The following is a 27871-nucleotide window of genomic DNA, read 5'->3' on the forward strand; positions in this document are numbered from 1 at the left end:
AATATCTCATGTGGCTCTGTGGACTCATGGAGGGCTGGCGTTATTTGTTATCTGGGCTATGCGTGGGAACCCAAACTTTCTTTAGATCTTTGTCACTGTGCTATATTATGCTTTTAGTCTTTCTATCTTTTCTTTCTCTTCTGCTAGGGGGTATTGGGTTACCATTTAGAGGTTGATGGCACATCTTGTGGGTACGGAAAGCAAGCAATAGGGGTTTAATCATTGGGTTTTCTGGAGGAAGGCGGTTTTGATCAGCGAGAGAAAATGGATGTGTCGATGAAAAAAAGCGGTTCATTTAGTAAATGAAATGCTTTGCTACATTAGATCAACTGCCTTGGTAGATGTATAAAGGGAGTTGCAAGTGGATGACTCTTGCTACGTGTTGTCTCTGTGAAGACTATTCCTTGGGTCTTTTGGACAGTGATGTATGAATTGCCTAGGTACTCAGAATATCGTGGGGTTCAGCTTGTACTCTTTATTTCCTGATACTTTGACTGTCTGGTCCAAACCATTCTGCGTTACAATGTTTCAAGGTTGAGATGATAGAGTTGGAAAATTAGATGCTCGCGTATAATTGTTGGAAGACGAAGTCACCCCCTTTATTTTCATCTCAACACATCCTACAGCATCATTCTATCAACGCTTCATCCCTAACGAGATGATTCATTTTCTTCTGCCCATATATCTCTCAATCACGTTCTCCAGAAAGAATCTCTAAGCAAGCACGCACATATGAATGTTACTGCTCCGTATCCTCATCACAATATCTGCATATCTACTTCATAAAACTCAATATCTATAATTAGGAGCAAAACTTCGTCCCTTTCCTTCGGCTATACAAACGAAAGCAGCTGCTCCAAAGTCCGTCCTCGCCTGTCTTTAACACGAAGCAAGAAGCGAGCAAGACCTGAGACACTGGGTGAATTACTAATTATACTCTGACCTGAATTATTTTGTCGAAAGTGGCAAACAAAATATCTACTACTAGCAGAAAACCATCCTTGACCCGGTCACCTCCGTCTTAAAATAGCTGAGCTTATTTCCACAGACGAAGCTTCTAGCAATATATACTATATATGGGAACGTGGAAATAGCTGGTGTTGGGACACATAATGAGCATCACACTACCACAGCAGTGGCGTCCATGCTTAACGAGGAAACGGTGATTCATCTTCATTCTGGCGGTGTCGACACCGTTGGCTTACAAGGGGCAAACAGTCGAATATCTCTCTTCACCCCCTTTACTAGTACGAGTAGCTCATCTGAGCTGGCAAGGCAACGCGAACACGCAACATGCAAAAGACAGCTCACAAAGCCCTATCCAGGCACGCTGCACACTCCCCCAACGTGCCACAGTCACGAGATACGCAGCGGAGATGAGAAAGTAGCTGTCAGTGTCAGCAGGGCTGTTGCATGTTCCGGGGAGAGTCCACGATGCCGTCAGTTGGTAGCTTCTCGCTTGACACGACCAGGATGCCCCTAGAGATATCCATCGCAGAATGGGGGAGATCCAACGTGGCTGCGCCTGTTTGGTACAGAAATAACGGCGATATGGAGTCACTGGCTCCGTCCTCCCTACTGACAGCAGCGTTGTGAGAGCAGACAGGCACCGTTCATTGGAGCAGATGCCCATTGGGACTCCAGGGAGCTGGGGGCGTGAGGCTGCACGAGACAGGACGAAAGATCCTGGCGGCCGGGCAAAGCGAGATTGGCTTTCTTGATCAGAAAAAGAGACGCCACCAAGGGGATCCCCAATCCATATCAGGACTGTACCGGTAATGCTATACTGAGTAGTGAACCAGTAATTGTGCCAGCAGCAGTAGTATTGCCCTCGACAAAGCCGGCCCAGGTCCTCCGTGCATGTCGTAAGACTTCTTTTTAGACCAAAGGATCCCGTGTCTTTGTTTGACCGGGGGCTGAGATGAAGTCCTACCACAAAAGGGCGTGTGCAGCGCCTTTCCCGTGCATTCATTGATTAGCAGTCTGAGGGATGGACAAAACAGGAGTCCAGCATCGCAAAGTCACGAGATATCAAGGCAATTATTCAACTTTATGCTTGTGCTTGACCAGCGCCATTGTGGCCGGCTTTTCCCCTTAGCATGTATCACGGTGATTAATGGGAGCAGGGGTCCCCCAAGGCAGGTAGCAGTACAAGCACCGAGGGTCTCGGAACTGCGCATCGCAGCTGCTTTGCACTCGCGGCCGTTGGCATAGCTGAGCAGTGCAAGCACTACTATTCAGTACGAGTAATTCATCAGGTTCCGTGGCGTCCGCAATCGAGATTTCGACGACAAGGGGGCGCTCAGGAGAGAATTGCAGGTACGGAGAAACGGGGCGTCTCGTGTCGTCAATCGCAGTCGGAGCAGCTGCTCAAAGCGGGAACAGGCGAGCTCGGAGACGAGTCCTTTGATAGCACAGCACTTTGATACGCCCGTGCCAGTTCCCTGCTTATTAGCCGCAGATGCGGGCAGAAGCGAAGGGGGCCGTCTATACTGGTACAGTATTCGTACTTGTGCCAATATGCGGGTGGGACGCAAGTCGGTAACATGGCTCGTAAAAATACGAAGTCGTCGGTGGCAGTCGACGCATCCAATGCCCCAGGCGTGATTGCAATATCCTGTGCTGGCAGATCCATCAGGAGGAGAGGCTTTGGGGCCAAGGGTGACAGATTGCTTGTTTGCCATCAATTCTCAACTGGATGGAATGCTCGGCCATCGAGACAAGTCTTGTTGCCTTCTGCAGCTCTGTACCCAGCGTCTCCGTATCCGAAATGAAGACGGGGTGTGGAGAAGCCAAGTCCCAGCAAATTGGCCGGGGTGTTATGTCATAATGCCAGAATAGGAAACATGCATCAATTACGGCTGGTGGGAGTACGCTCGATCAGCCTGTGTGGTACAATGCTCAAGTTTGCTGCATCCTTCTTGAGGGTGTTGGCAGTCGTCGTCGAACACGGAGCACTCTGTGTGCACAAAACAAAAGGCACGGACACGGCATGGGATTGAATCATTTCAGGTACCGCCTTCGTTGGTTAGCCACAGCTCGTACCTGTCGAGTCCAGTGGCCGGCCTGGCTAGCTTTGAATTCTACTTCTCGCGGAGAACCTGCGACTGGCTGACGCCAACGAGGCCAACACTAGTGACCCCTGGATCTGACGGCAAAATTGGCGTGGCAAAGCTGCCCCCAAAGCTACTTAGAAACTCCCAGCGGGCGACTTCGCAATCCGCTTCCTCAGATCGGATCTGGGATCGCACGGGGGCTGCTGTGACAAGGCAGAGCACGCAATGTAGCAGCCGGTTTGGGAAGCTCGAGAAAAGTCGGTATAGGGGCGGAGTTGCATATCTCGATGCAGCCGCATTCTCACATCACCAACTGCAGCCGCGGCTGCGGCATCCCGCCGGTTGGCCCCTTCTGCACTGCTAAAAGGACCATGACGGTCCCTCAGCTGAAAGAGGCTTTATTTGAGGGCGCAATGTGTGGAATCGAGTACCGCCGACAAGCAAGTGGTATGATTTGTTCGGTCTTGTTTCGAGACGATCCCCGCAAGCTTGCCAGAGCTCAGCTGAAATCTAGCCTTATCTGACTGGTGGCGTTGTGGCTAATTCATGCAGCAAAGCAACCATGGATGGGCGAAAGTACCAGTATGTTTCTGCATGCAGCTGCTTTATCGTCGATAAGAGCTCTCATAGGTTGAACCAGCTGACGCCGAGCCTGTGCATGCCTAACCACTGGCAAATACAACATTGCCTCAGAAGGACGACATCCCAGGGGCATGGCCTCAACGAGGGAGTCCGGCCTGAGCGATTGGCGCATCGAGCATCGACCTGATTGATAGGCATTGCACCATCTTTTTATGCCATCATGCAGAGCTTCGGAGGGAGCATTAGCGAGATCAACAGGAGCAGCACGGGGTGGTATTCCATCGCCAAAAGCAACCTCTCCAACGACCAGCAAGGCTCAGGGAACCGCCTATCTGGCCGTATCTGAGACGGCGGCGTTCCGCATGGCCTGAGAGCGGCTCTCGACAGGGCAGATTGATGCCAACAGCACGGTTAGAAGCACCGAAAGCGCATTGAAGCCTCAATCGCCGGTGTTTGTAAGGTTGAAGTTTTGCCAGCTGTGGTTTTTTCACCGTAACTCTGTTTTTTTTTCCATAGTCATGCCTAGACTCGGCAAGCTGCGGATACCGCCTTCCTTTGTTGGCTGGTTCCAGTACGGCAGGTACGGAGCACCACTCTGGGCTCCGTAAATTTCCAGAGCAAAGACGCAAACTTAGGTAGTACACTCTAAAGCACAAAGTACCTTTACATACTAGCATGTACTCCGTAGTACTATCTCCATGCCGTGCTCGAATCTGCTCCCTCACATGCGTCAACGATTTTTTCTTCTTTTCGGCTCCTCCTTTCTCCATTCAGTACGTCTGGACCGAGACTCGGGCCACGATCTGCCAATTGGCGGAGCTAGACGGAGTTGAGTATAGCGCCAATCGCTCAGAGTAGCTGAGCTTGCGCAATTGGCTCTCTCATCAGGAGGATTCAGCCCTCCCTCTGGATGTTCAGCTTCATTGATATTGCGAGGTGGTGTCTACTAACAATGCCCAGCACAGGAGCTTTCGGTATCAAAAACCCTCTCCAACACCGAATTTATCAAATGCCATTGGAAGAAGTGCTAGAAAATGTGGTGGATTCAGATGCTCCATGGCGTTTGTCGTTGACTAGACGTCATTCCGGCTGACTAGTCAGCTCCTCAACCGATCTCGCCCCAGCAGGGTCCAGCAAAAAAGCCTTTTTATTGATAAGTCATGCTTCGTTGCTTTCCATTGGGAGCAGGGCGACATCGCCGAAGCCCGAGAAGACACGCCAGATTTGTGCAGCTATCACAGGTTCTCCGCAGTGGTTGGACGCCTTCAAGCACATACGACGGAAACTGGGCTTGACGTGACAAGGAACAGGCTTCAAGGCTCTTAGACTCCAGCTTGGAACCAGGATATGTTCTTCCCGAAGCCCCACGCTCCTCGACGCTACGAAATCGGAACGTCTTGGAGTATCCAATAGCCGCCGCCTCGGCCGTGGCGATTTCGCGTTCATGTTCATCTCTTGTAGGGGCCATATCCTTGCTTGTGACAGTTGGCGTACAAGTATCTTTGATGTTACTGAGGAACCCTGTGTGTTGCTACACACGTGAGCTCGTGACAGCTTGTCATCTTTGTCTTCCTCTTCCCCACAGGCCAGACCTGGAAATATCCTAGCCTGACCAGCACAGTTGGTGCTAGACCACAAGTACGAAAAGTCTCGTCAAGTCGCCGACTATGGGCGTATTGAGCCGTGGCCTAAGGTGGGACTGCTACATACGAGCAGGCACTTCTGTGTCGTGTTAGGAAGCTATATCGCTACTGCACGTACATACGGTGTGACGTTGAGAGTCGACATACATGTATGGCTGCGTTCACCATACCGCCTGAATCCTTTGGCATTATTCACGCTGATGCAACTGACTGTCATCCCCTACACATGCCCAGCCTACTTGTACGTCGTACAGGTAGGTAATCAGCAGCGCCTCCAACATGCTCAATTGCCTTTCCGATGCAAGACCGCCCGTTGGCCAAGACTCACACAGACGCTCAGCCCCACGCAACTAGAGCCTTGATCCGAGATTCCAGTCCAATGGCGCCCCTGGCGTACCACGCCTCTGCATACAGAAACCCCAGCCAGGGCTCCGTAGAGGGGCAGACGCGACGCAGTAGCACATGGTCGCGCCTCGAATCGGCCATCAGCTCATTGGCAGATGCTGTATGCAAAGAAATAGGCAAGGAAAGGCCGGCATGCTTCGTGCATATCACTGCCTGTCCCAGTATGTACGAATATGCGCCAGCGAGGCACCCGCAACAAGCCGGGCTCCATTCAAGCACCGTGATCTCAGCCCGACGTACATTTGGAGGGGCGCTGCTGCGAACCACGGCAGAACCTCCGTGATTGGAAAGGAGAAAAATGGAATATGAGGGGAGGCAACAGGCGTTGAGTGGCTTTTGGTCGATGCACGGAGTACACACGGCATACTTACATGTGCTACGGGGAGAGCTTTTCAGATTAACAGACGAATCAGACTCTTAAAGGGTCTGAAGTTGGATGGACGGGAAGTCTTATTTCAACAGAGACACATGCATGTGTGATACGGCGCAGACACGACCGACGGAGTGCCGGCCACCGCCGGACTTGGACGTGGCTGAACGGTATCCGGCGCTCCGGCTATTTGCTCGGAGTTGCCTGGCCCCGGAGACCGGAGGTGCCTAATTTGTGTGCTGCAGCCGTCAATGTGAGCCAATCTCTGCTAGTTCTTTGCATTGTCGCGTTGCTAATCAATGTGAAAGCGTGTCGTGGCGGCGACTACTGTGGTCGGTAATGTGCAGCCAAGCTATCTGCCGGCTTGTTGCAAGCGACATGCTACGGGATTCCGGGCCTAATCGTCCCCTACCCAGCTACGAGTATGTGCTACTTGATACTCGTACGAGGACAATGCTGAGCTACTGTATGGAGCACACGCGCGCCTACTAGCAGGCACCGCTCACTGCGCGGTAGGACCGCCGTCTTGCCACCGAGTCTGGCGCGGCTGCTACGTGAGACTATCACGTAGCTAAAGGATGATGTTAGGCGGAAGCCGACCGTATCTTGCCTCTCACAGCCAGTAGCCGAAAGACAAATCAACGGGCAACGCTTTAGGCATTCGCCGAATCCAGCACTGCGTCCGCTCTGGATGCAGCGGTCAAGCCCACTCTGCATCTGTGTCCGCAATTCATCCTAATTTTCAACGACCCTGTCGGCCTGGTGTGTAAGTAAGCTGCTGGCGGTGAATGCTGCATATTACTAGACGCCAGGGTAAAAGCTGTCACGATGCATTAGCATTCGTGGCCTTACAGAAAAAAATTATATTGCTTTTTTGCTTTTTTTTTTCTACCGCAGAAACCGCTCTTGAATAGTGCAAACTGGTCCCCTCCAATCGGCAAGCGAATTTTTTTTTTCTTCTTGTCCCCTCCACAGGATTACGGGGTCAATATGGATGCTTCGGAAAGGCCCTTTTTTTTCGGCCTCCACAAACCACGAAGCGGCCACTCGAATGCTTATTCATGATGCCATTTTCTGCATCTATCAAAGACAGTGCAAGGGGACTTGCATATTGCCGCAGCACTCACACTTCGCTGATAGGATAGGCTGACAGAAGGGCCCGCATGATTGGAGCATTGGCCAAAGGCAATTGAACGCCACGAGATTCTTTTTTTGTGACCAAGTCCTGCAGTCACGTATACTGTGCATCCTTTGGTGCATCTGCTGCAGGTTCCGGCAATGTACGAAATAGTAGCCCCATGAGCGCGGATATGGAGACGCGTCTGCGGCGTGCTCCCATTTGCTCTTTTTTTTTCTTCGCCATTTTGACGTGCTGCATGCTCCATCACGACGCCTCTTTTTGGCGTCCGCTGCAATGGCGCGAACTAAGTACGGGGTACATCGTGCCCGAACCGACTACATGCTGGCACGACTAAGAACTGTACTCGTACTAGCACTTGGTAGCAGCAGCAAGCTTGTGAGGACGAGCGTTTGACGCCCCCCCTCCGAGCATACCTATCTAGACTCCATACGATACTCACACTCCGTAGTGCATCAGTCCGGAGCACGGGAAGCTCTAGGTGGTTGATTCGCAGTCTTAGACCCGATGAGGCGGATAACAGGCTCCAGAGGCTAGTAGCTCTTCTGATACCACGGCGGACACAGGTTTGTTCAGCCAAGGGTCGTACTAGCAGGCCTCCACTCGGTGCTCTGAAGAGTTTTTGCATTGCGTGCAGTATGAGAGCCAGCAAGAGCATGATGAGCTCTACAACTTTAAATCAATACACACACGCCATCGTCAAGCTTCAGATAGAAAGAAGAAAAGAAAAAGAAAACCCCATCCGCCGCACAAAAGAGAACGGCATTAAGCCTTTCCCCACCGCGTTTAAAGCAGACGCCACCAAGAGCTCCGAAAAGCACCAAAGAAAAAAAACGGAGAAGTTGTTTCCTCTTTGGGAGAGCTCTTCAGCCTCGTTTCGTCCTTACAATCTGACCATGCCGAATGAGGAACGCTTCTAGAATGAAAAGAAGCATTTAGCTCCAAAGTACAAGTTTAATGCTCCCTTTGTGACGTTTTAGTGCACAGGCTTGTGCTATGAATAGTTCCGATTTAAGCATTAGTGCTGGCATTAAGTCGAACAAAAGCCGTTGCTGTGTTTTAGATAATTACTTGTATCCCGCAGTATACGAGTATGTAGACTTCTACGATTATTACAAGAAGATGCACCGCTACGACGCTGTAAAAATCTTTACTCCAATACGTCAGAGTACATGTCAGTATGGCCCCAACCCGTCACCCAACGCTCAACCAAGAGCGAAAAAAAAAGAAGAAAGAATTTGCATCCTCCAGACAACCAAATGCCGAAATACCCACAAATCTTGACTTTCATTCAACGTTTTTTTCTTTCTTCTTCCCTTTTTCGCCATCTGCTGCAGGAGTAGTGCGGGTTTTTCGGCTCGTTCATTAGACAACCGTACGGAGGAGTTTTGCTAGTATGGAGCTGCTTAGGTAGGTTTTTTTTTCCCTGCGCTTTGCACGGGCCTCAAGGATCCGTCTGGACGCCCCCCTCGACTGGGGCTCTTCGCATTTCGGCATAATACCGTACAGTACAGACTTCAAAGCACTAAGAGCCATCCACCACGCGCCATCAATTGCAAGGGCATCCATCCACTGCCGAGAAATAGAGTGAAGACAAAAAGACGAAGAAAAAAAATTCTATTCACCCCTCACTTGCAGAGTTTCATTTTCCACTTTAAAGCTTGCCGGTGATGGGTTCTCTCCCTACCGCAGGTTCTGCAGGAGAGGCTAAGCACATATGCATGTGTAACAATTTGGGTAAAGTGCTTGCATCCACACTCCCTTCTGAACGCAAGGTACAAACCTTCATGACACCACGCCTCTTTTTGTCATTATTTTTCTCTACCAGTAAAGAGGAGTGATACTACGAGTAATCTAATCTACATGATTGTACCCCTAGTAAAATCGCCAATGGCTTCTCCATTGATACCATGTACTCGGCACCAACCATTCAAATTGCGTCGCACAGTGCTTTGGACCACCGACTACCTTAGGCAGGCAGACACAACGGAGGGCGACAGATACCCGAAACTAGGTAGCAAGTTGAGACAAAATTACGCTTCCCCGGGCCCAGGGTGTTTTATAAAAAGAAGAAGAAACAAGAACAAAGGGAACCAAAGAGCGGCAGTGTCTTGTCTTCCTTGCTTTGCGAATTGTTTGATATGTGAGAAGGTCTTATATTAGACAGAATTTCCTTTGAAACGCACAAGGTCTCGCGGAACGCAAGGCTATCCCTCCCGGTGAGTCGACACAGCCTCGTTTTTGGAACGCAGTCTTGATGCTTGCTGGGTTTAACAAGTAAGGAGTATTTGAACTGAGTAACATAATATTTTCATCGACAAAGCACGGGGTAGAAATGACGAATACTCGTAGCTCTCTAGCGGACCCGACTGCAGTACGAGTGCAGCACGTCAAAAAGGGATGCAGTTCGTCCGGATGGTGGAGCCATACCTGCTGGTACAGAGAACCGGGTTCTTGGCTACGTGTAGATACTGTACAGTACATTCTGTACATTACGAGTAGTTGTAACGCAGCTTGAAGATTCTTCCATTGGGATTGACCAGTGAGAAGCTCTTGCCTGCATCTTCTCCAATGGATCTGCGAGCTTCAGCGGTGCTCCGATACTTGCTGCTGCTAGCAAAAAAACGTCGGGCGAACTCCCCCACCCTACTAAGCTATCCGCATGTGGCTTGTACTGTAATACTTTGGAGGGTGTTGGTCCAGCAAAAGCTGGCCCTCGCTCCAGTCAATGCAATTTACTCATGAGAATAACTCATCCATAGGAAAAAGTGATGCACAAAAGGGAGTGAATCTTGCTTTGCAAAACACCAAAGACAGCGATCGACACAGCCTCGCCGCAATTACCGGCAGCAAACGTGGCAAAAGAGCTCCTCATTTCGTCCCGGCAATTGCCTGAGACCTTCGCCTTGCTTTATTTCAAACAAAGGGCCTTGCTCTCCCTACGCCCGCGTAACACGAACGGCATGTTAGGCGATATTGAAGAGTCGCAGTTTACGAGCGCACGTAATATCCAATCGAATGCGCCACCATACAGGCCTAGTTCGAATCTTGAGAGATATTTTCGGCCCAAAGGGAAGGGCATTTGTACGTGAAACCAGAGGGAGGTGTCGAAACAAGTTCTGCCTTGGCCTTTTGGGACGGGCAAAACCTCCGACGCAGCGCCGCTCTTTGAGTTGGGAAGTTAGCAGTAGAGTACTAGGTAGGTAGTATTAGTGAAATATGGCGGCTTCAGAAGAGGCCAATAGCGAAATGAGGCACCAAGCCCCATGCCCGTGCTATCGAATCTTGTGGCTTTTTCCCGCCCAACTTGCTCCCTTCTTTATCTAGCTGGATGCGAAGGATCAACCTTGGAAGAGAGAGTAGCCGGGTTCAAGGTTGGTTAGACGTGCGAGTTTGCAGTGTTCGGCTCGTCCTTGCTTTAAAAAGGCCCATTGCCTGAAGCGGATATTCTGATCGTCGCAAAGTCAAATTTCGGACGGACCACTTGTTCCCCGCGAGACAAACGGGGTCTGGTTTCAGTGGACGGCCTTTGTTGCTGATCCAAACGAACCACAGCTGATTTGCCCTTTGACGAAGTTCTTGACCGATGGCAATTCTTGGACGGTATCGATTATCTTGCGTCAAACAGCTGCCTATTGAGATCTCTGCACCAAATAAGGGCGTGTACATGGAGATGCAATGCGCGTCAGCTCTTGATGCGCTGCCGTCCGTCGCAATGCACGACGTGATTGGGGACGCCGTCTGCCGAAAGCGCGAGATTGGGATGACCGATGTTCCAATATGGTATCATTCAGCAACGTCAGATTGCCACTGCGCTCCGCGTTGGTTCGTCGTGTTCCTGAGGTCCACTCTCTCTGTCTCTTTCTCTTACCCTAAACTCCCAGGCGTCGAGCGAGTGAGGGGTAAGACGAAAAGGCATTGGATGGCATCGAATCCTCCCCCTCCAAGCGATTACCTAGCATTGCAGACTCAGCCTGAAATGGACGTAGTTGAGCCTCCAAGATTTGAACGGGGACTGGGAGGAAGCGAAAATGCGACTCTCCACCCAGCCCTACTACCTCGAAGACCCGTCTCCAAATCTCAAATCAAATCACAGCGCAGGAAAAAGACATTGTAGTGCTGATGCGAAGAAATGGGCGTGGGGTGGGTTTGGGATTTTGGGGTTTCATTTGATCCGGGAAAGTCGCGTTGCCGCGTTTAATTGGGCGAGGCCCGGAGATGCGCGCGTTGAGCATTGATTAAATCTCACACAAACAAGAGAGGAAAAGGACGCGCCGCCCGTCCCCCCCTTCGAGCCTTTTGACTGCAAAGGCCATCGCGTTTGCCTTTTCGATGGCGTGCGAAGCCGTCGATCTTGGCTTTTGGTGTCGGCCGTGTTTCCCTCCTGGGAAGCCCAAGTCGTGAGAAAGCCAGTCTCACTTGCGTGACACCCGCGGGTTGTTAGTGGAAAATCGGAGAGTAAGCGAAATCTGCAAATGCCCATTCATCCAGCAAATAGGCGAGAAGGTGTTCTAAATACGGCGCTGTTGAAGATGCAGGCCCCAAAATTGGAACACCTCGAGCACCTGTGCATCAACATGCAGCGGATCTCATGCTAGCCGGCGCAAATCGTCATCTTGCCTGAGTCGTCTCCCTCAATAGAGTCGTTGGATTGTTGCATTGCATTGTATGTTCTCCCATTCCGCTCTGTGCTCGCATTCGGCTTGCAGGGATACGGCATCCTGAAGGGCAGCGATAAAGAGGCAAAAAAAAAAAGTGTCCCGTGCATGGAATGACAGGCAAAAGCCTCAATTTCGATACCATTCCCGTGCCTGACCAAACCTTGATCGAGGGATGCATGTAACAAATTTTTCTTTTCTCATATGATTCATCCTGTTTTGAGGCGAATGTAGGGAACGACCTGTGACTGTGTCAGATACTGGCCATGACATTGGACCGTAATCTATCAGTTATCCCCGAGTCTCAGACCATTGAAGCTTCGTCAGAAAAAGGCCAGGACCCAAGGCATGGGTATCCCGACTTTAGAGTTTAGGAAGCTCAGACGATGCGCCCTGTCCCACTGTTTCCGCCCATGCATGTACGGATACAGGCAGCACATGTAAAAAGTAAGAGCTCATTATGCTATGGAAACACCACGTAATACTCTAGGTATATTGAAGAGTCCCAATAGGTCAATACTTGTAGTTGGTCTGGTGATTTGCATCTGATTTGGGTCTGATTTGCATCTCGGTGGCAGCGACATCACCCGTTTGACACATGCGAATAAGCTGAGAGGCGTCCTCATGGATTCTCATACAGGCACTCCGTGCTATTACTATTACATGTCCATATTACTGCGTCCCGCTGGCTACTCCGTACTTGGCCCAAGTAGGAGCTCGTACCTGCTAATTCATGCACGGTGTTTGCATTCGCGGGGAGATTAAGACGAGCCCGGCTTTTATTCTTGGGCTGTTGGCATGCTCGTTGGCCGGTGCGGGGTGTGATCTAGTAGAGATCAAACCTGCCAGGGCCTCGGGCTAGTCTTTGCTGGACTGGCAAGACTGGGTAAAGCAACTCAGCAAATCCATTGCATGTAGCCTGATGAGCGCAGTTTCATGAAGACCGGCCCCCGTGTGCTCCTTGCTGGTAGGCGAGGACTCCCGGCACGCTGGCCCTTATATTACGACAGGCCGAATTTAGAAACAAGTCTTGCAAGGGAAATCTGCAACATTTCGTCTCCTTGCCGCGACACTCCGTATGTAGCCAAGTACAGGCCACCACCACGGCTCTGAGCCTGTCCAGCCCTATCACCCAGCTTCAGATCCATCACGCTAAAGCCCAGACTGACTCCTTCGGGCTTGATTGAACAACGAAACTTGAACTGCTCAACGAAGCACCTCTGGCACCCCATCCAAGGCATCTCCAAGGCACGTGAGGTAAGTACTCAGGTACGAAGCCTGTCCAGGTGCAGGTACCTGCGTTTTACAGTTTGCGGGCGCTGTGCTCGGTCCAACTTACATGCCAGTACTCGCGCATGGAGGCAAACAAGCGTCAGGAACCTGCCCTGACAAATATGCTCTGTAACAAAGTCTAATCGCTGGTACCTTGGAACGTGATCCAACGCCTCAACTTTGTTTCTGTGTAAGATAAGAAAATCGTGTGGTGTCGTGCATGTCCTGGCCGTTCTTGTTCCTGTCAAGACGGGACAAGCTATTGAAGTGAACAGGTACTTGTACATGTAATCGTACAGTATTAGCGCTCTCCTTGCAGTCAATCATTACTCGATCTGGGAGGCATCCGCTGCTTGCTTTCGCTCCTCTCGGGGCGATGCATTTACGGGCTCGGCTATGATGTAACTGATGAACAAAACTCGGCGAAGCTGTCGATTGGCGGTCTGCTTTGGTACTGCGCCCAATCCAGCAATGATGATTGCCCGGATAGGAGCTGATTGTCTGGCGGGATTCTCAAGTGACGATTCAAATGCAACAGCACGGCCCCCAAGAGGCAGCCTCCCACAGTCCGGCAGGCCGGGTTGATTGGTGAGAGGGATTCATGACATGCATTAATTGAATGGATTCCCGACAGTCGTGCAGAAAAGCGCGTCTGGACCGAGTGATTGGCTGGACACGATGCCTTGGTGGCGGCCCGGTCGAAGCGTTCGTCGCAGCACTACAACCACTAATCGTCCACTAAATCTGTGCCCTGAGCGCGAGGCCGCTTCGACGTCTCAATTGTTTGCAATCAAATCAAACAGGCCAGCTCCATAGTTGCTTGGACGGTCTGGGCTGGGCTGTGCTCATAAGGGCATGCCGAGTGGCGCTATCGACAGAATACGGGGTATGGATATCGTGATGGACGCTATTACCAGTAGCAGCGTTGATGGTGCTGTTTCGACTAATGGCTGAATTGACTGGTTCTGGATGTGCTCACACGACGACGGCTGCCTTGTGAATGGCATGTTCATGATGCTAATCATAGGTCAGCAGCATCAACATCCTCAGACTTTCTCATGCAGACTAATATGATAATCAACTGCAGTCGAGAGGGATCAAATGCGCGGTCAAGACGCATCTTGAAGCATCGGCGATCAAATCACCAGTGAGCTACAGGGGCCGCACTAGGCAGCATCTCCGCATTTTCTGAAAGTGGCATCCGCCGACTGCACTTGTGATGCCGTTCGCTGCCCTTTTCTGATATCCATGGGATCCAAAGGCGCATCAGTGCCGCTCAGCTTCAGGCACAACCGCCTCTTGTCCCTTCTGTCACGTCTAGATACGGGTCCATTTGGGAAGCGCGTGTCTTTCTGCGTCCGACGCATCACGGATCATGGATCATTTTCCAATCCCACTTGGCGCGAGCTCGGGGAAGCTGGAAATTTGACAGGGCCAACATGCAGCACCACGGGGGTCGTGTTCTTAGAAGGCCCGGGACACGTTCCATTAGACATTCCATAATAAGCGAAGCCTGCTCAAGATCCTGGACACGTCTATCGGTGTGCAAACGGCTGATGCTTTGCACGGGCTGTTTCTCCGCGAAAGACTGGCCACGTGCAAATTTCTCATTTCACGTCTTGAAGTTGAATGTTTTATAGACATCCAATTTTGATAGTACCTGCTTGTACCTTGAATTTGATGGAGGTGTGCTCCACTCGCCTTCAAACTGCGGGCAACATGCGGCCTCAGCTAGCAAAAGTAAAAAGCTCGGTACGAAATAGTCGTCGTTAAGCTTTCGCAGCTTCTGTCAGAGTGCCTGGACATTTTGCCGCTTGTACCTGCAACGTACATACGGTAGGAGTTGAGTGGATGGGCCATCGGCTGCCACAAGCTCTTTTCCTGTCACGCGCAAGATGGAAATGGGTCTCTGACCTGGCAGACGGAGTGAGGCCCGATTCAGGGCCCAAAACAAACAACAGCAAGGCCCAATATCATGACCGGAATAATAAATAATACTTGCACATGTCAACATCAACAAGAGGCTTCGACATCAGGCCGCCCGTACGACGGCCTATGAGCTAGAAGATTTGATATTGTAGACACACAGCGGCCGAGTCGGCGACCACTCACCGTCTTGGAGGCCCAGCAACGAATGCAGGAAAAGTCATGACGATATTATACATTGGTGTCAGTGCCGATTCGGTCTGCTTTGGGCGGTGCACAAGCCACAATTGCACCAAATATCTGGCCTTGGCGCGCTTTAGATGTGAGTGGGATATGTAATGAATGCATATGCATGAGGCACTACTCCGCATTGGAGGCGACAGGGGGGGTTCTTATCCGAAGAGCGAGTACAGGAACAAGCACTTTTTAACGTTGAGGCTATTGCGCATTTGCTGCTGGTAGTGGTGGTGGTGTTTGCTGCTGCATGTACTCCGTACAGAGTACCAACCCATTTGATTGATCCGATTGATCTCACATCTCAGCAGACGGACGACGCCGGTGCGCAAGTCTTGCCTTGCCTTGCCAGGCACCAGCACCGCCGCAAATAAGAAGATAAAAAGGAAAACATTGGACGGATGGACGTTAATTGCCCAGTGCTGCTCATCACCAACATCAAACCGCTCCGTCGCCGAATTCAGGCCGAATCCCTGCTTGCGTGGAACTGCCACTTGGATTGGAGAGCAGAAAAAAAGGGGGTTTCCGGGCGCCAAATCTCAGAGCGCACAGCACTTGTGGCCATTTCTCGTACCACGGCCCTCGTCAGCAGCGACACCGCCTTTGTCAGGACGCACGCACGCACGGTTTGATTGATGGGGATGGGAGCAATCAAACGACTGCAAGAAGAAATTGGCTGTGCAGCGCTGGATAATACTGTATTACTGTCCTCGTACAGACAGACCTACTACCTGCCTTACCTAGCATATGTAGGGAGGAAAATGTCTGCACTCGTGAAAAATAAAAGTACATACTAGTATTGATATTCACTGTTCACTCAAGGCCAGCGGAAACAGGCTATTGGAGACTGTCTCGTTTGGCATTGTGTTGTTTGGGAACCGCCTTGCCTCGTCGATGCACTTCCTCATTTGCTGTAGAATAGGTATAAACCTGCGTGCACAAGTATTTAGGCGGGATTATGAGGATTATCCCCTATCATCGTCGTTTTGTGCAGACTCGGGGGGTGTTTGTTGTGTTGTTGTGCGCGTCTACGGAGTATTGATTGTCCCCTCGCATTATTCGACCTTAATTCGCAAACACGACCCCGACGCACACACGTCCCCCGTACCGCATCCACGGATACAACACGCATCGCATCACATCGCATCGCATCGCAGCCCAGCCCAGTCCAGCGTTTGAAATGTTATGTAAACAATTACGATACAACCGCCAAACTCGATTCGTCCATAGCAGAAAAGCCTCCATGTCCCATCTCGCAACGGCACCCCCCTCCCACTGCCTTAGCTTAGCACCTCCAGCAGCAACTGGACCACTAACAACCACTCGCAGCTACGCACCCCCTTCGGCCTGGCTGGCTCACTCCCCCTGTAGCCGTCCAGCCCACACCACTCTCTCTGGACGCGGTCACTTCAGGCAAGGAAGATGGAAGAGCAAAAAAAGGCACAAGGACTGCGAGAGCCACTGCACTGGGGGCCGCCGGCTGGGGCTCTGGAACCACTGAACCACTGAGGAGCCCAGCAAGGGCCAGGCCAGACCCGGACGCATCCCAGGTTCCATGTTCCATGTTCCATGCTGCTTGCTGCTCCACGCTGCGAGCTACTGTGCTGTACTTTACGTACCAGGTACGGAGCACAGGTGTAGCCGCACCGGTACCGTCCTGCCCTGCGCTGGCTGTACTCGCTACCTCCCTCCGCGGGTACCTCGCCGTACCCGACAGGGGGTCGCGGTGCTGCTAGCAAGCTCACAAGTGCGCTGCTCCAGACGTGCTCCAAGCGTGCTCCAAGCGTGGTACCTGTCTGCACGGGGCAAGTACTTGTACCGGGCGCATGTACCCAGTACGCAGCGCGCAGTACCTTAGTCCAGTCCCGTACCGCTCAGCTCGTACCCTCACCCGCTCCTCTCGCTGCGCTGCGCTGCTGCTGCTGTGCCTCTCCAGTACCTACGGAGATTCCCTAGCTTTCGCATTACAGATTGGCCCTGTCCAGTTAAAACTACCTCTCCTCCAGTCCTCTCTCTTTTCTTCCTCCTCCTCCTACCTCTTATCCCACCTCTTTTCCTCCCCTCTCTCTCTCTTCCCTATCCACTCATTCCCTCATCCATTCCACCGCTTCCTCTGCCGACCCTTAGAGTAGGTCGATTCAGGAGTTTTGGCCTTGGACTGAGGAGAATCGAATCCCCCGACCGGCTACCGCTCGAAGACGAACCCCCTTCTTCTGCGGCCCTCTTATAAAGCAACTCCAAGGAGAAGCTCCGAGACGGAAGAGAGAGGAGAGGAATAAAAGTGAATCAAGGACTGGTATTTTTGGTTTTATTCACTGGCATTCTTCTATTCTTTCTTGCTTCCTCGTTGTCTTTTTTGGTGCCTGCTTTTTTTTTCTCCGCCTGGCCCTTTTCTCGCCAGAATTCCTTACCTCTAGCGACAAGGAATTTCCTCAACTCCTGGCTCGCCAACCGTTTTTTTTTTTTTTCTCGCCCTTTCGTTCTCCGGCCACTCACGAGACGATATCGAGAAGGATAGAAAGAAGGAAGAAGAAGATTTTTTCCGAGACTGCACATCGTAGACAGGCCCCAATTGCTTTGTCTCGATCAAATCGCCCGGTTTCGTTGTTGAAATCTGCAGGATCTGGTTGCTTGGTGGATCTGACTTCAGTTCCCCGTCACCTTATCCTCGCCCAGCTTCCGCTTTTAAAAAGAGTCAGCCTCTTGACAATTTTTCCCACTCACCACCTCGTATGATTTAATCGTTACTTCCCACCGCCTTTCCGGTGTCCTTCCAGGTTCAAGGTGTTCGAGTGTGACAAAAGGTAAGGGCTTTTTCTTTTCTTCTTCGCTGCTTTGCTTTCTTTTCCCTTCTCTTCCTCCCATCAAATCAGCCTCGAGAATCGCCAGTATCCGCAGGCATAATTTAATATTCTGATGTGCGCTCCCTTCGACAGCTGCATACCCGAGCCCGCTCTCCGCATTCTCAGCATCTGCTCCACAGCTGTGCTCGACTATCATTCGGTGCATTGCTCTGCGGGAGACGTTAACTCGTTGATCCCGCCAATTGCCCGAGGTGTCTCATTGACTATCCTGTCACTGTCCCTTGTTTCCTCGTACGTGGCGGTAAGAGAGACCTCCCCCTGCTCGGTCCATCGCACCCTCGTGCCAATCCATCTTGCACCTCCATGCCAGCCAACCCCCCATTCAGTAAAGGGAGCGAGGCGGGTGGATTCATCCAGCTCAGGGGAAAGGCCTTTTCTGCGCCATATCATTTTCCGCCTCCATGTCTTGCGATGGCACTTCTATATCGGGCATTTTTGACTAACACCATTGGTTTTCTATTAGAGCTGTCGAGTCGGTCCCCTTGGTCGTCCTTGAACGGCGCCCCTTTTCCCCCGGTCCCTTTTGCGTTTTTCGATTGAATATCCAGTCTACATGCTCCCGGCTTTCTTCCCAGCCACAGTCACTCTTTTCCATTAGTTTTTTCACCACGCTCCTTAATATCTTAATATCTTAATTCCTAGGGTGGCATTCACTCCTTGATACACCCAAGGCTCGCTCTTTTTTTTCAATAGTCTCTCCCACTCAAAGATTCCTGGAGAACTTGCCCGTCACTCTTTTAGACATAATCATCACACCGACAAAAACTAATTTTCACCATCCTGTTCGCCAACTTCATCCGACATCATGGCATACGCTCAGCCTGACGAACATTTCTTCATCGAGGATGAACCCCAGTCCAGTACCCGAGCCCGGGAAACCGCCAAGATGCTCGCGCGCAGTCGGCAAGACACCATTGCCTGCGAGCTCTCTCGTCTTGCGGGCGAAGAGTACCTGGGGGATATCATGACGCATATGCGACACATGGAGGCATGTTGACCTCCAAGCCTGGACGATGAACAAACTCAGCCTTGTTCCTCCGTCTTCCTTATCCTTTTAAAGCCTGCTAACACTCAAACAGGAGGAGACTCTTCCCGATGCTAACCTCATCGACATGCAACGTGAGATCCAATGGTTTATGCGACCTTACCTCATCGACTTCCTCATCGAGGCCCACGCCGCCTTCGCCCTGTTGCCCGAGACGCTGTTCCTCACCGTCAACCTGTTGGACCGGTACTGCTCACGGCGTGTAGTATATAAGCAACACTACCAGCTCGTTGGGTGTGCCGCTCTCCTCATCGCGGCCAAGTACGGCGACAAGAAGGACCGTGTGCCTCAGATTCACGAACTCAACAACATGTGCTGCGGCCTGTATGATGCTGGCATGTTCACCCAAATGGAGATGCACGTCCTCAACACCCTGGAATGGACCATCGGCCACCCCACCGTCGACTTCTTCACCCAGCTCATGGTTGCCGAGGAGCAGGACGACAAGGAGGTGGAGCACATGGCTGCCTACCTGTGCGAGATTGCCCTGTACCATCGCGATTTTGTTTCGACAAAGCCCTCGATGATGGCACGCTCCTCCTTGGCCTTGGCGAGAGCCATCCTTGGAAGACCCGAGGTCAACGACGGCGACTGGGACCACACCGAGAACCTGACGCTGTTGACTCTCTCTCAACACCTCAACCAGCCCTCGCCTACCCTGGCCCGCAAGTACTCTTCATCGTCTCTGTCCAAGGTTTCACAGAAGCTGGCCGACTTCATGGCCGAGCAGGCTGCGATGGCCAGGCGCCAGGCCGGCCCCCAGTCTCCTCCCGCCGAGCCTCCTTCAAGACACGCCGACATCTACAGCACTCCCCAGAAGGGCCATGGCCACGGCGCTGCTACCGGTTTCGACGGTTACCTGACGCCTCCCATTACTCCCGACAACGCCTACGGAAACACGGCAAAGGTGGACTCGTACCACCAACTGCCGCCTCGATGTCCCGTTACGCCAACCCCCCAGAGCCATTCTTCTTCATATCCCCAGCACGTGCAGCAGTACGCCGCTTTTGTGAACCAGCATGGAATCCACCAGCAATAGGAGCCTTGGTGGCGCATACGTTTGGCATAGTCGTCGATTAATTCAAGTACACCGCTTCTTCTCTTCCCTCTTGTCCATATTTGCTTATGGGTGGGAGGGGATGTTCATGTTTCAAACTTCGAGGTCATGGCTTTGGACTCACACCTCTTCCAAGCAATCACATTCAACCTGATAGTCACTCTCAGAATGATCTGTCTCATATCTACGTCATGGCATTTAGCGATTGATTTTAATCCCTTATTTTTCTAGTCTTTTTTATTCATTTATTTCGCAATCAAATTTTCAGCAAGTCTTCATGGCACCAAAAAAATGGAACGCGGATCATACCCAATTTTCCTCGAGTCGTTTTTTATTTCATTTTCAGTTTCTGCGCTTCTGGGCACTGTGTGTGGTTTCCACGGGTATGGTACCATGCTTATCCAGGAGTTGCGGGGACCCCCGATAGAAAAGGGGGTTCTATCTTTGTGGTGGATATAGTATTTGAGGGGATAGAGGAGTTGAAGGGGGAATTTGGCCAGCCTTGAGATGGGGGAACGGAAAGGAACACTAAAGAATGCAAAGTGGCCCCTGAAGAGAAAAAAGTCAAGGATACCACGGAGCGGAGGGGGACGCAAAGAAGCAGCCGAAAGTTTTTATTTTTTTTACTTTTTCACTCGACTTTCGGATCTAATCTCTACTTGGCATATGGGAGGAAACATGAGCCTTGCTGCAAGCAAGGCAATATTGGTGTATAATTCTTTCGAACAGCAGATGGGAAACGGCGGAACGGAATAGCGCTCAGGCGCAGTGATACCCATCGCTCTCTTCCGGAAAGAAGGGATTGGACAGAGTGCTTTGCCGCCTATTTGGTCGATTGAAGGCGGCATTGAAAGGTTAGCCTCTCAAATACCCCTCGGCCTGTACATATAAGGTAGTGCGAACAGGCACAAAAAAAAAAGAAGTAAAAGTTCTTTGAAGCAGTGCGTGTGCTTTAGTGGTTCTTGGACAAGTGGTAGGCGCCTGTTTGGCCCATCTTGTATGTAACGTGGTACAGCTAGTTGTATGGTAATCTTTCTCGCCTGCACTGGCGAGTGATGACGAGAAAATCCTTTGCTCCATGCTATGTAAAGTGGTGATGTTGATGCCATGATTGATGCCAACTCCATGGAACCCGTAAGGAGATTTACATGTAAGTCGAAATGCGACTTGGACTGTACGAGTACCTAGTTGGTATCACAGGTGACGAGGCTCCCTCTATTCCCTCCCCAACACATCTATCTCTCTTTCTTTCTACAGAACTTTTAATCTCGGCGAATTTGGGGAGTCTGTCGCAGTCCGGGCCGTTGGTATGCGCCAAGAATGCGCAAGTTGGTGGATTTTAGTTTGATGGAAGGGCAAACTCGGGGGAATGTTCGTGAGAGGTTGACTAAGCTAGTCTACAAGCGGGAGGTGCAAAGCCGGTGTCATTTACAGCTGCATACGAATATACAATGTATGCAAGTGAGACGTTGGAAGGGAGAGGATAAAGGAAGGGGAATTAATTGTGTGAGGGTGATTGTAAACTTCTTCTTTTTTGGTGGCTGGGATTTATTGGTTTTTTTCTTTTTCTTTTGGTGGTTGGGAATTATTGATTTTTCTTTTTTTTTTCTTTTAGAAGAAAATCGGTGAGGTTGGTGGTGAGTTTAGTTTTGAAAAAAAGGGGGCGAGGGAGAGGGAGGGACTCTGAGAGGCTGACTGATGGGAAGAGGTTGGTTGGTTGGTTGGTAGAAACAAAAGGAAGGCGAAAAAGAAGCAAAGAAGAGAAGAAAAAGAAGGTTGGGCTGCATGTGGGGGTTCGTTAGTTGTAAAAAGAGGGCAAATATTGGAAACAAAGGAAAACAAGAGAGATGCATGGGTGGGCATGAGATGAAACGAAACGAGGTTGGTTTTTTGGAAAGGGCTTTCATGTTTGAGGTTTTTTTTGTTTGCGTTTGCGTTTACGTTTGAGGGAGTGATTTGTATGTAGGGATTGGGAGACAAAGGAATGGTTGGCTGGATGTAGGGGTTGGTTTGAGTGAGATCTGTGCTTTTTTTCCTTTGAGGGTTGAGGTATGTGATATTGGCTATGGTGGATAGACGCTATTTTTTCTTTGTGTGAGGAGGATTTTTCAGTGAGTGGTTGGGAGGGGGCGCTGCTTTGTAGTGCCATTGTTTGTGCTTGATTCTGGCTATGATTGAATTGGATGGTTGGGAGATGAGGCTGGATGTGCCTGGATGAGCTTTGATTGTCTGTTGGGTGATCTCTTTCAAGATATCATAACGGCGTTGATGGTGTTGCTGTGGTGTAAGTGAGTTACCCTGGAGATGTACGACTGATGGATGTTGTGATGCGCCGTTGCCACGTGCGGTAATTTGTATTGAGGCATGATTCTAATTGGTGGAAACTTGTCTAAAGGACATGTAAGCTAGAAAAATAATTTGTGCAATTGTTGAATAAGCTGTGCTGTGAAATGATGCATTATTTGGTATAATAGTGCAAGATGTTCAAAATTGACGGTGAGACATGATTGATGCAGAGATGACGCCTGTGTAAGCTCATACTACGTTGGCGAATATACATTTATCTGAGAAGCTGGAAATTGAGGCTCATGCAATGTTGGCAGTATAATATTAATAGAATATCAACATGGTTGCGTATGCTTTGTGAGAATAGCATGAGTGATGGCCTCATAGTCGCACGGGAATAAAAATGGCCCACGGCCAATACAACGAGCCATGCTGGTATAGCAAACCACATAACAATGCATCCTGGGCTCCTGGAAGACGATATTTCTGATGCCTTATGCGTAGATATGATATTACAAAGAACTAAAAATAGGTTTTGTGACCGAATTTAGATTTCCCAAAGCTCCTTTGTGCTCCCAGAATGTCCGGAATAGGTATACAAAGGATGACTTGCTGTACTCGAAAATGGTCTTTTAGTCAGAATTTCCCAAATAATGAAGACCAATTTTATAGTTGATCCATTTCCTCTCTTCATTTTAGCATTTATCGTGACTTGAAGGTGCAGAAGGAAGCTCACAGTCGATACTTGAACAACTGATAATATCTCACAATGACGACCCTCGCATCATGCACCGAGGTGCAAGAGATGGAGATTGACTCTTCAGATCCGATAATTCGATTTGAAATATCCACGAGCGCGGAAGACGTAACGGAGGATATTCTGCAGCTCGAACTTTTGGACCACGTCGAAAACATTCTTGGTGAGTCAGCCGTTTCGTTGTCCTGTATCTGGACGTCAAATCTAACCAACGTTTCGGTGTATAGAGAAGTTAGGAACCATCTTTTCTCAAAATTTTCATAATTTACCGTCGGAAGTACAGCAGTTGTATGATTTGGCAAGGCCTGGTGACTTGTTACAACGCTTGAATCTTATCGTGAAAGGTCATGTTTTGGACAGCTTTTTACAAGAACATCCTCGCTGTCGTCGACTATTCTCACACCTATTTGGCTGCCGATACTCATACCTCAGAAACCAAACTTCAGGACACTACGGTATTGGCAATGAAGGCGCAAGCCAAACATCAACATTTCAAAAGACACATCCAACAAAAATGGATAGTGTGAGCTGGCTGCCAATTGCAAAAGGTAAAGCAAAATCCATCGCCCTGACAGGAATGAGAAGGCTAATATGATATGAAGAGAACGCAGATGCAGAGAACACGGGAGACTTGGAGAATGAAGCTCCTGTAGGAGCCTCACCAATAATGGCACCAAAAGACGCATTATCCGAGTGCATGGATGCTTTCAACAATTTCGATCCGCTACACAATGATTTAAACGGAAGTTTGGCCACCGCATGGTCATTATCACTTCAGGAGCTCGAAGTCGTGGAGAGAATGTACCAACATATGGACACCATCCTAAGTATGGAAGGCAGAAGGATCAACCAAGGGGCACCAAACGTGACATCGCAAGCTAAAGTGGCTTTCGCTGAATGTCTTGCCAACATATCAGACATCTCACAAAGACATCCAGAGAAGTTTCAGAAGAAGATATTTGGTCAGCTTCCTGCCAAATCCGGGATCGAGCTCGAGATGACTGTTGAGTTACCCAGCTCAGAAGAGAACGCCGATGAAGATGGAGATAGTATCATCCTCGAAGATGAGGTCATGGAAGACACAACACAACGATCCGGAATTTCCTTAACGCCCAGTGATTTGCAGCTACAGCCTTACAAAGGATGGTATATCGAGGGACCGAGGATCCAACTGTCTCGGGCCAAGAACTTCCTTGCCGACGAAGATACCGATCGCACGGTGGACTGGCAGCGCAAATTTGCAGAGCTGAAAGAGTACTTTGGCTACCTGAGCTCCATTTGGCAAGGCGAAGACTGGATCTACGATCTTGAAGAAGCCATCAATATGCTGCGAGTTCACCAGATATTTGAAAACTACTATTACGGAAAACTGGAGCTCATCGTCGACCCTCCAACAGACTTGTTGCCGGAACAGAGCAAGAGGCTGCCACAAATTCCGGGCTCCAACATTGCGTTTCGCGGTGGGAGCGGTGTGCAGCGTGATGTGTCAGGGCCTCGACGTCTCCTTCACGCCGATGTGACGAGCGTGCATGATCGGCAGTATGAGATGCCGGCCGATGTCTTGAGAAGAGACTATCTCGAACCATACCGGAGCGATAGCGAAAAGTTCTGGGCGGCTAGCCCGTTTGCTGCCACCACAGTACCGGCAAACCTTGCAGCGTGCGAGAATAAAACGTACGAGGAGTGCATAAAGGGCGGCATCGTGAAGACGGCAAGATTCCTGGCCAGCAAAGACGACATTCATCCTCCGCATCAGAGTCACGACAGCGCCTTGGAAGTCAACAGGGAGGCCCTGGAAGCATTTGCACAGTTTCGCGGCGGCAAGCGGGCGGCGCTGCAGCAGTGTCTCAACATCTTCACCCACAATGAGAATCTAAAAATGTGCAAGACTAAGCAGGTTCTCACTCTTCCAGACCCTCCCGTTGAGAAGAAGCTGGACATGGGAATCATCTACCCTCACAAGATGTATGCAGAAGCCCCCGTGAAAGAGTCGCGAGATCCTTGGGCTTATACCAGAGCCTACCAGTGGTTTAAAAAGGAAGAGCAGCGCTGGGCAGAGTGGACGAGGGAGCACGCCATTAAGGAAGCATATGATCATAAGAGATGGCGGAGAAGTGACAACCCTATCATGGAGCTCCCCGGAAACTGGAAGGGCCCTGTGTTGCCGGATCTGATGGATCGCGATATGAGCAGGACGTATAAGTTTCTGCGGCGTTGTCAGAAGATTCTTCAAGGACTCAAACGGGCGAAGAATCGAGCTCCTCGAGATTTCATCATAGGGGTTTTGGAAGCCGTGAATACCGGCCTGGCAGCGGAACCGATTACGAAGGAAATGTATTTGAGATTCAGTGAGCATGAGCTTGAAACAACTGACAGTGGTGTCACTTTCGCCATTGCCAATTTGCGGCCAACGGAGGCGGCATGGCTAGAGTACATCTGCCAGCCTTCGCGGAATCGCCCACTGGAGCTGGAGGAATCTCTCGGAAAGCGAGGAGAGATTATGATGTCTAGAGTGACGCAGATGATGCAGGATATTGATCCCTTTTCGCTGTTCAGGGATACGGAGCCGAAGACGATGGAGAAGTTCCTGAAGGAGCTGAATGCCACATGTGGTGGAGCGGTGAAGAGATATGAGTTTACGGAGAAGGATGTGAAGCAGCTGGCGCCAAAGCTGCGCGACTTGAGGATCATAAAGTGAGTTCCCTTTCTTCGTGATCATTACTGCAGAGTAGAGACTAACAACAATAGGCTTTACAAGAATGAGGTTACAGGAGAGTGGATGTTTGGGAGGCCAGAGACAGAGTTTCATCCCGAAGATTTGGTTAGATGGCCAGATCCTGAGTCTCAGCCCCCGGAAGAAGAGTCAGTTGCTCCCAACAACTCGCATGCCAGCTCTCAAAGCGAGGACATGGACCAGATCCAATACGACACAAGTGTGACCTCGACTGAGGGAATGGGGTTCGCATCGACTGAGGATTTCCTCATCCATCCCTGGGGCATGCCTCGAAGAGAAGACGTTCTATCTCTCCACGAATTCATAGAAAATCCAGTGACAAACCCTGAGTGGTGCGAGATGACGACCAACTTCTTCTTCTGTCTAGGCTACCGCCTCGGAAAGACACTCAGGGAACTGCAAGCCCGGCACGAGGAAAACGAGAAGAAGCTGAGCGACCCCAAGACACAAGAGTATAACAGCAACTTTCTTGACAAAATAATTTCTTACTGGGAAGAAGACACAGAGAAACGTCCCAACGATCCGGCTACGAATCCTGCTAATACGAGCTCCTGGCGCATCACCATGACATATCCCGACGTGGTCAAGATTGCTGATCCAGATGCCTACAAAGAGCACAAGGAGGCTTGGACACAAGAAGAGTGGCCTGATTGCAAAGAGGCCTATGAATTGGTTCGCAAGAATCTTTTGCGCGAGGCAAATGAGAACAAGACGATGATATGGCCGCTGCATTTGCCGTATAACAGCTACGCCACGAGATACAAGGTCGCAGATCCAACGATTTGGCGGAAGCGCCTCTCAGAAAAGACGGCAGAGATATTGAACGACAGCAATCTCGATGACGAAACCAAGAAATCTCGTGTCCAGGCTCTCAAAGTCCAGCTCCAGAAAGAAGAAGCCGAAGAAGAAAAGAAACAACATGAAGACGTCCTCGCAGCTCAAAAGCAGAGTCGAACCGCAATGCGCCGCGAGCCAGTCTGGACATTTGGTCATCCCTCGAGAAAGAAGCCTGTGCATATGTTTTGGGACATTAATAACTGGCCGGTGCACTGGCAGTCTGAGAGCAGACAAAGAGTGATTAGGTCCAGAGGTCCAGCGAAACGAAAGAACTCAGAGGATGAGGCTGCTGATATTGAGGAAGATGTGACTGCTTTGGCTGAGGAGTTGGAAGAAGCTGCCGAGATACCGTTTTGGAAAAGGGCGGAGCAGAGACACAAGTTTGTCCCTGGGAGAGAAGAGTTTTGGATGGGAGATACGCCGTTGCAACGGAGGGAGTTTGAAGCCAGGATGAAGAAGAGTAAGTTTTCATCCCAAATCAAGAAATTGATTCTCAAGAACAAGGAATCAACAGTAGAATGAGCTGACACTTTTAAAACACACAGGACTCGCGCCACCGTCGAGAAAGCGCACTTGGGGAGGTTTTCTCAAAGAAGCCTTCTTTGGCACTCCTACCATCACTGATAGGCGTGTTGCTGCTTCTGCCGAAGAATTCGGATTGCCGCCTGTGCCGCGACACTTGATTCCTCGGAGTCGACCGGCTAAAAGACGACGTATCGTGGGACCGCAACGAGAGGTTGAAGAAGAACGTGATTTGTTCGCAATAGCGAGAGGCGAGAAGAATTCCCGTAGAGAGCCCAATATCTTTACGATTGAGTCCCAGAGTTCGTCCCTGGAAGAAGGTCAGATTACGTTTTATATCCCCGAGACGAGGATGCAGGGCGAAGGACGCTTGGGCGATGTGATGGGGGTGGATGAGCCTATGGTTGAATACGTAAAACCGGCTAAGGGACGGTGAATGCTATTGGAGATTGAATATACTATAAATCGGTTTGAGAATATTCGGA

At 50.3% G+C, this 27871-nt stretch overlaps 2 protein-coding genes across 2 annotated transcripts; both read left to right on the forward strand.

Moving 5' to 3' along the window:
- Positions 1-18953: 18953 nt before the first annotated feature.
- Positions 18954-20232, forward strand: T069G_03321 (uncharacterized protein; the record flags this gene model as incomplete). Its single annotated transcript, XM_056170531.1, has 2 exons — positions 18954-19136; positions 19228-20232. 2 exons carry the CDS (start codon positions 18954-18956, stop codon positions 20230-20232), a joined length of 1188 nt encoding a protein of 395 aa, XP_056031423.1.
- Positions 20233-23305: 3073 nt separating this feature from the next.
- Positions 23306-27822, forward strand: T069G_03322 (uncharacterized protein; the record flags this gene model as incomplete). Its single annotated transcript, XM_056170532.1, has 5 exons — positions 23306-23456; positions 23521-23601; positions 23905-25987; positions 26042-27324; positions 27410-27822. 5 exons carry the CDS (start codon positions 23306-23308, stop codon positions 27820-27822), a joined length of 4011 nt encoding a protein of 1336 aa, XP_056031424.1.
- Between the last annotated feature and the right edge of the window lie 49 nt (positions 27823-27871).

Source organism: Trichoderma breve, chromosome 2 (assembly GCF_028502605.1).
Source record: "Trichoderma breve strain T069 chromosome 2, whole genome shotgun sequence".
In the NCBI taxonomy this organism is placed as follows: Eukaryota; Fungi; Ascomycota; class Sordariomycetes; order Hypocreales; family Hypocreaceae; genus Trichoderma; species Trichoderma breve.